Raw genomic sequence first — 9,313 nt, forward strand, 5'->3', positions numbered from 1 at the left:
AAATATTGTACTAGATGTATAAAGTAATACAGTTCCAGAACATTCTGAAGAATGTTAGAAACAGTTCCTTAATATACATGTATATCAAATTCTAAAGCAGTAATATTAATCATAAGAATAAAATATGAAGAAAAAAAAAGTTAATAACGATTTCTTTCTAAATAGACAAATTGTTTATTATCACTGCTCCAAGCTCTCAAACTTGAAAAACAATTCTTGTGATTTTCAACTGTGAGAAAAACAACACCTTCAAATCTATATTGTTAAAATAAATTGCAAACTGCTTATAAAGGTAACATGTGTATAAAATACATTGTTATAGAAACACCAAAAATACCCTGTTTAAAGAAAACAAATATCAAACTAAAAAAATTGTAAAATAACAAGACAGCTAAACTTGCTCCATATTGCTCACCTCTGTCCTTTGACATATTTCTTATTTTTTAAGTCAAAGAAACCTATTAAGGTCATAAGATTTTGCAGGTATACTGGTGGAAGAGCCCCACTGTTCATTACCATAGACATACCTGAAAAGAGCCACCAAAATTTCCTTAAGTAAGTTAGCTGGATAGCTTCCTCATACGACAGAAATTAAAGTCATTGTTGGGATTCAAACTCACTGCAGTGAGAGACAACTCATTCAAAGTCAAAGAATTAAACCATATGGCCACTGAGATCCAAACTTCCTTAAGCAGCAATCAATTGCTTGAATAGATGTTCATACCCCAGCTAATAGCTCTAATTTTACATCCATTTTACAAAACAAAATGTTGCAATGGTAAAAAATTACAGCAGGATTACAGTTCCAAAATTTTAATAAGATGGGATTTATACATCATGTATTTCTCATTTAGTTTTAACCTGTGGCGTAACTTTACTTTCTGATGACACTTCAGAAACATTCAAACCACTGTATGCTTGTATGTGGCTTGTGCAAGTGAAGTCATTAAAATGTTTATTGAATGCGAACATCAAGCAATACTAATAGCTCACCATCAGCTTTTACACTCAGGCAAGCTCAAAAAGATATGTAGAAAGTAAAATAAAACAAAAATTAGAATCTTATACTAAATGAAGAAAAAATATAGTGAATACTATTTCAATGCATCCATAACAATGTCTCCACATTACATGCATTATGTTATAGCTTAGTAGGAACGAAGGCCTACGATGCATGTCAGGAAGGTTTTTTTAAACCAGGCTTATTATGTTCTTGAATGTCTAAATTTGAAAAAAATCTATTTTCCCATGAAAATCAAGGGCTTCCCCGACCTTGTCCAAATTCAAGATGGCCGCCAAGATGGCCGCAAAAATTAAAGAAAATACCAATTTTTGCTTAAAATACAAATACAGGGAGGGAGCTCTTTTTCAACCGTTTAATTCATTTTTTATTCAAAATGATCGAACCGTTCACCGGGCGTAGAATTTCGGATATTATAACAAAGTTCACTATAAAAAGCGTAACTTTTTGAAAAATCCTTAAAATATGCCAAAAGGGGGTAAAAACGTGCTTTTTGGCATCTGCTGCTCCAATTCGCTGCAGAAACTTAATTTAACATCTTATACTATATTTTCGACATTTATTTACAGATATAATGTTGCCGCAACTGTACAAAGAAAAACATAAAGTTCAGATATGAAAGGAAATATGAATTTGAAAAGGGACTGCATCAATATAAGTCGGTAATTACCTGAAAATACCCGAAAATTACCTGAATAATACATGATGTATAAATAATAATTTATTTCTATATATATGAAAGTTTATATGAACTACAGAAACATGTATGCTTGTCATGTGTATTCTCTTTTAGTATTGTCTTCGATATAAAAGTAAGTCAAAGCCATTTTTATAGATTGGACGAGGTAATTTTACAAATTACGCAAGTACATCCCTTTGATATATTAAGCATGAAATCATCTAAATTTTCCAAATGTCATTGAAGAAGCAACGAAGTTTTACCGAGAATTTGCACAGATTTAGAGTAAGATTGTACTCAGAAAGGTATGAACATTAAAAGCCCAGTATTTAATCTTTAGTTCTAAACGAATCTTATAATTATTTATATCAAATGTCAGATTTAATGTAGAAAGAATGCACCAGAAACTTCACATAAACAAAAGCTTTTCGAGGCGGTTGAAATGCCTGCAGAATTTGTAAAATAGTTGAGTATTAATGTTTATAGGCTATGATGTATATATAAATAATCATTTTTGTAAAAATAGTGCGACGATTCTCTTTAAAGAGGATGCCGCTGTGTTAATTTTTTTAAAAAACTTGAGTAGTAGTCGGGATGCATACACTATCCGGATTAATTTTTTTTTTGCCCTCTTTAACAATCTGAAGGGGTTTGAAGACATATCATGTCAAGGTTTACATTTTTTTTTTGTTTTCAGCAATGATTGAGGATAGCTATTCATACTGATAATTAATCTGACAAGTGGCTGTAGAGTCCCAATGCACCACCATGTTGACATGGTACGTGCCATAAATGCATTATAATTTATTCTCATCTGTTTAGAAGGTATGTTTGTGTACCTTGTTATTTTTATTAAATTAGCATTACCCCTAAACAGTATTGATAATTATTATTAACAAGTTTATATAAAATAATTGCATTTACAACATAGAAGTTATTTGAATATAACATATGATAATCATTTATATTTATCAATGCATGTACATGTAGGTAATGATAAAACTATTTATGTGGGACATTTCATATTCTTTATATATTTTTAATGTAACAGTATTTTAAATTGAATTTATACAAATATTTACTGTATAAAATATATTTTGACATACCTTGAAAACCATTCTGTCAGAATTACTTTATTTCAGACACCTTCATTTGGCTTAGTCAGAATGGGACCTTAATGAAGATGCATTATTGTACCGGTATATGAAACAACACAAGAATGATCCAGAAGGTCTGTGTTTTTTTCAAATGTGTAATGTCAATAACTTTTTCTTTAACTGTACAAATATAAATATTGTAGGTTTCTTTTCCTGAGGTGTTAGTATTAGACTTATATAAAAAGAATAAAAGATAATTTACATATTATTGCTATTTATACCAAATAAAACCCTAATTCCTATTTTTTTTTTTTCCTTTTAGAAGTAAAGACTACTCTGCACATACTCCACTACTGAGCCCTGCCTTACAGGCCTTGTTCGCCAAGCTAAATGCCAGCTGAGCTGTGGATACACCAGTAAGTTGAACATAAAATGTGTAATTCAACCATTCGTAAGCTGTGGGTTTGGTTGATGTTGTCTCGGCTCTCAGGACAGTTTTTAAATAATTTTATTAGAAATGTGAAAAATGTGCATTGAAATAAAATTCTTTATGCAGTTAAATTTGTAGAAATAATTGTTTTACCACGAAACAGGTGGCAATTTAAGTCCACAATGCTAATTACTATACTTAAACAGTGTCACAAAAACTAATTTAACTTTGTATTCAATGTATTTCAATGATTAAAATACGTTTATTTTGGATTTTAATTTTGGAATTTCCTAAGTAAAAATAATGTTTTGTTTTTTAGATATGTGGAATGCCTTCATCATCAATGACGTGTAGTGTTAAAATATTAAACAAATGAGAAAATGTCCAATAGTTAAAAACGGAAGTACGACGAGCAGCTGATATACCCACAGACTTTAGGTGCATTATTCACAACAGTGGACTTAGCAATCATGGTGACTGTGGTAACACTAAATTCTACAAAATTAAAAGTCTCTGCTGAACAAAAAACTAGATCAGCTGCACTCAAATTCGCAAACAAGCGATTAGCTGAACCATGTGACTCACCCACATCGCATGCATGACATAATGCAAGAGCATTCCTGCCTCATTATGTGGAATAGACCTGAACATCACGTGGTTACCACCGTGGGTGCTACCAGAGGCCTTTACCCAAAACACCTAGAGATAGGTTAAGTAAAGCGAAATGTACAAAACATTTCAAAAACACCATTCACCAAGAATTTTTGCTAACTGTAGTAATCAGTTTCCACCCAGAATGCATCTTCTGTAAAAGTTGGAAGTGAAAGCCAAAGAAACATGCAACGACAGAGCGGTGTGTTCAATTCAGGCAAACACAACATGGCAACAAATTGAGTCGGCAGGCTTTTGAGGGTGGGCGATTTTGCCTTATATCGAATAGTACAAGGTGAAGACCTGGTGGCCAGAGAGGCAATGTTTCATACTTCATGTCGGAAGGATTTTGAATTGAAAGTGTTTAACCTTTCTAAGCGCCAAAGTATGGGGGGTTCAGTTAAAAATTCCCACACGTCAGAAAACCTTGCCCAACAGTCGGTACGTGATATGATTTCACAAAAAGTGGTTGTACAAAAGGAAGTAATTCCTCTAGCCTCAGTTAGGGACTTGTACGAGGGTTGTCCAAAAAATTCGTGCACTGCAGTAATTGTCGTAAGAGTTATTAATAAAAACAAATGAATTATATATCACTTGAAGGGGAAATCTGTCTCAAATAAGAAAACAAAAGAAAAAGCCGGTAACTGGGGAGTCGTGTAAAAGAATGGTCATTAAGTTACCTTAGTAACGTAATACCGGCGCACGGCAAAAAATTGGGTTTGTTCATACTGTAATTGTATCAATTCTTTGTTGCTTGTAAAAGTGGCAATTTGCTTTTTATGTTATAATTTGTTTTACTGTCAAAAGAGGAAAGATTGATGCATAGTATGTTGTAGTTTTTATTGTTCTTATGCAACAGACATGTAACATATCCCACCAGTGAACGAATATATTGGACAACCCTCGTCACATAGTCCGGCATTATGGATGGACGTCTGCCCTGACCGGTTGTCATCGTCTACCGACTCTCGCCCTTCTACAGAGCGTTTGTGCCATTTAAAAACCAGCCTTGGTGACACTGAACTTGTCCCCGCTTACCATTATAAGTTCTTTGTAAGTATTTGTTTGTGTTTTACCAATATTTGCACAAAATGTAATGATCGTCCGTATTTCCAGACGTTTAGCGACTGACATTATTACGTAATTACAATATTGACGACCTCACACAAATGTTTGTTTACGACATTACAATAGGGCAAATGACGTAATATTTTATATTGACGTTTGGAATACGTACACATACTTTTCCCTGAATTTTAACGCTTATATGTTGTGTTTTAAGAATACCATGATGCATCAAAGTAATGAACTAACCCACTTTTTTGTCGTGCGCCTGTATAACGTTACCAAGGTAACTGTATGACAGTTCGTTTTCACGACATGCCAGTTACACGTTTTTTTCTTTTGTTTTCTCATTTGAGACAGATCTCCCCTTCAAGTGATGTATAATTAAGGTTTTTATATCAAGAAGTCTCACGACAATAACTGCAGTGCACGAATTTTTTGGACAGCCCTCGTACATAACCGAAATGCATAACAATGGCTTCCCCAATATAAATTACAACAATAGAACCTTGAAAGTGTGGTTGCAGTCGGATCCTATTGGACAAAAAATTGCTTTCACTAAACAGAAAGGTGCTGGTTGCATTATGCATAGTGTGGTATTTAGTGCCGACATGACTGTGCCAGAAGCAATTGCCAGTGGTTTTAAGTTGGGATCAAGTTCAGTTAAAGAGGAAGTAGCTACTTATCTCAGGAAAAGTGTGAAACAGGCATATACGGTGTCAAAACCGCTGCCATGGCCACCCACTGCCGATGACCTTGACGCTTTTCCTCCGGAGGAATTGGTCCCAGATGCACTTCAAACATTTCTGACACAACTCGTATGTGGAGATTCTGCGGGGACTGAAAAGACAAGTTTAGTGTCCAACCAAGAAGAGACAGATACCAGAGTAGTTTTGTACATGCACTACGCATCAACGATTGGCTACCAGTCAGCTATTGTGCGTACACCCGACTCTGACTTATTCTTCATTACCTTGTTCCATGCACAGTCTGTACCACTGACAGTTTATCTCGACGTTGGTACAGGAAAACAGAGACAGGTAAAAATATATACCATGCATTAAACCTATCTTTAATTTCTAGTTACTGAATTTCATTAATGTACCAAGTAATTATTCCAACAGTATATACTTTTTTTAATCTAACAGAATGTATATATAATATACCAAGAATTAAAAACTTAAAATAAATTAAATTTCAATACATATTTAACTTTTGAATGCATAAACTACTTTGTCATCTTAGGTGGTGAATATTAGTGAGCTGGCAGACTCACAAGGTGCTGAATACAGTGAGACTCTACTAGGACTTGCATGTGTTCACCGGTGAAGATGTCACAAGTGCATTTAAAGGGCAAGGGAAAGGTCACACCGCTCAGAAAGCTGCAGAGTAATCCTAAATACCACAAAACATTCAGGTAAAATGTTTGTAACTGATTAAAAAATGAATTGTCTGAAACAGTAACACATTTCTAACAAATTATGACAGTAAATAAAAGTATAATAGTCATTATTTTTAACTGATATGTCTGTAGGATGCTGGGTGATACTTGGACAGTTGAAGAAGATGTTATGCAGATGTTAGAAGCGTTTTTTCTGTGTGATGTATGGGTGTCCAAGGGAGAGGTCTGTGAACACATGTAGGGCAGTTCTTTTGAAGAAAATGGTAGGAGACGACGAACAGCTGACCATGAAGTCAAAGGTGGAATTATCCGAACTGCCACTTGCCAGGATAATTTATGCCAACACATCAGAAGAGTCAACCATCGTCTCGGCATCTTGAAAAATGCTCATACACCAGTGATAGACATCCGGAACCACATGATGAAGGGCAAGGGTGGACCAAAAAGAACGAAGTGTTAGAACCATTGTGGGCTGAGGGTCCCATTCTTCCACCAACGTTAGTTGACCTAGTCGAAAATGTTCAAGCAGAGATGGAAGAAGAAGATGATGATGGTTGTCTAGAATTTCAGTGTCAGATGATGATGAGTGACATTCAGTAACCGTAAACTTTTGTGGGAGATTAGTTATGTAGTGAGATGATTGGTGATAGTTATACTTCCAATTGAGTTGATTGTGTTTTTATAAAATCTGTGGATTTGTATTTATTGTCTGTCTTTTCAGACGAATGAATATAGCTGTCATAATCAGAATGTATGGCACGTTAATGAATTCTTTGTTTCTACTCAGTGTATTTGTAAGATATTTGTGTTATGCTGAGTCAACATCTTACTGATATTAATTACTATAGTTATAATCCGAACGTTTCAGAAATAGATTTTGATCCCCATGAATGTAATTATATAATGCAACTGAGGGTATTTTCTATTATTTTTTTTTACAATGTGTCAACATTACATTTAATTATTAAAAAGTTCACGTAAATTGATAAGTTCCTAAATCCTCACAAAACGAAATGAGGAAAATGTAGTTTGTATAATATCCCTCGCACTATTAATACTAAAGTATACAAACATGTTAACTAATGGTCAAAAGCATCATTGTGAATTGTTCGAGAATAACTATGTATCTATGTATTTATTTCATTGGTGATTATTGCCCCCACCCACTTTTAGAGATGGGCATTGTGAACAGTTAAATGTGACATATTCTGTTGTTTAAGAATGTCTTAAGAATGTCTTTTCTTCATTTTATTGTTGTATGTTCACATTGGACGATATATGGAAGAACATTTTTGAGAGTTACGGTAAATTAAGAAAATAAGTCGTTCCCGCGATTAAGAGACATTTACCATAAAAATGTGTTTTTTGCCAATTTTGCTGCAAAACGTTAACCTTAAGTTTTTAAAAAAAAAATTGTTACTTCTAATAAATTACTGAGAAATATGGAAATGTCACAAGAAAGATAAATAATGTTTTGGAATTGACAGAGAAGACTTCCATAACTTGTATATATAATTATGCAGGTTTTGACTTTTTTTCATGTAATTGTATGTAATTACCCCACCCACTTTTTTATGCTGCACTTTGTTAAATCTGACATCTGTACTTTTAAAAATATTTATATCTTTGTATGCTATTGTATTTTGATGATTAAAGATAAACTCAACAATTTAATGAGCATTTATGCAATTTTAAGGTAAGATTGAGATGGGCTTTTTCATTAAAAAATGAAATTTTCGGCCATTTTTAAGGCAAAAAGTTCACCTTAATGTGTGAAAAAATAAGTTTGCACCCTTTAAATTACTAAAAAAAATAGATTAGGAAATCTCAAGAATGATTAAAACCATGCATAGAAATTGCTGTAGAAGACCTATATACTTTTTGATGTATTTTAAGTACATGGCGTATTTTTCACAAAAATGGATGGCACTTACCCCACCCACTTAAATAGTCCCTTAAACTAAAATTTAACTTTTTATCTAGACTTAAATATTTTTTTTCAAATTCTTTATCATGTATCTGTAAAAAAATGTGAAAAAATATTGTATAAGAGGTTAAATAATTTTTCTGAGCCGAATTGGAACCAGCCAAATGCAAAAAAAAAACACGTTTTTTACCCTTTTTAAGCATATTTTAAGGCAATTTTCAAAAAGTTATGCTTTTTAAAGTAAAAAAATTGCTTATATATCAGGAATTCTATGTAATTCCGATCATCTTGATGAATAAATGAATTTAAAATGTGAAAATGAAGTGTTGTATTTGTATTTTAAGTAAAAATGGTATTTTCTTAAATTTTTGGCGGCCATCTTGGCGGCCATCTTGAATTTGGACAACGTGGGAACCCTTGATTTTCTGGGAACATAGATTTTTTTCAAATTTAGACATTCAAAAACAAAATGAGCCTGGTTTAAAAAAACCTTCCTGACATGCATCGTAGGCCTTCGTTCCTACTAAGCTATTACTTTCCACAGGGCTTAAAATGTTTGTTTGCCACATCCAACCAACAAACCTGTTTGAAAATGTTTTGGCTTCAAATATCAACATTAATTTTTCTTTCTGTGTATTACATGTAGTTATCTGAGAATTTTTTTTTTTCGGTTCTTGCTGATTTAATAGATTTTTATTACTGAATGTATTGGTCTGAATTGGCATACAAACAATTTATGATGGTTTTATTCTACTATGTTTGTTGTCACTACTGATACACACATCACAGACCACTGTTCTATGTTATATCACATTGGCTAAACATATGTTATGTTATGTTTTATAAAACAATACCTTTACTCAATTCAATATACACATTTAATTTCTCGTTACAAATTTGGATATAATAAGTATCAAATGCCTTCACAAGCATGCAATTTAAAAAAAAACAAAAAAACTTATCAGTTAGAAGAGATTTACAGTAAAAATAAAAATCAATACATTACAGCTCTGCCATAAGAAATTGTCAAAACCAAAATAT

The 9,313-nt window shown here is 32.9% G+C and overlaps 1 protein-coding gene across 1 annotated transcript; it reads left to right on the top strand.

The window, feature by feature from the left end:
* The first annotated feature begins 5,404 nt into the window (after positions 1-5,404).
* Positions 5,405-6,586, top strand: LOC132753704 (uncharacterized). The gene is made up of 3 exons (XM_060744199.1): positions 5,405-5,983; positions 6,189-6,268; positions 6,478-6,586. The coding sequence occupies exons 1-3, from the start codon at positions 5,408-5,410 to the stop codon at positions 6,584-6,586; spliced, it is 765 nt and encodes a 254-aa protein (XP_060600182.1). The 5' UTR covers positions 5,405-5,407.
* The last annotated feature ends 2,727 nt before the right edge of the window (positions 6,587-9,313 follow it).

This window comes from Ruditapes philippinarum, unplaced genomic scaffold (genome assembly GCF_026571515.1).
Source record: "Ruditapes philippinarum isolate M1 unplaced genomic scaffold, ASM2657151v2 ctg15317_1_1_1_1, whole genome shotgun sequence".
NCBI classification, from domain to species: Eukaryota; Metazoa; Mollusca; class Bivalvia; order Venerida; family Veneridae; genus Ruditapes; species Ruditapes philippinarum.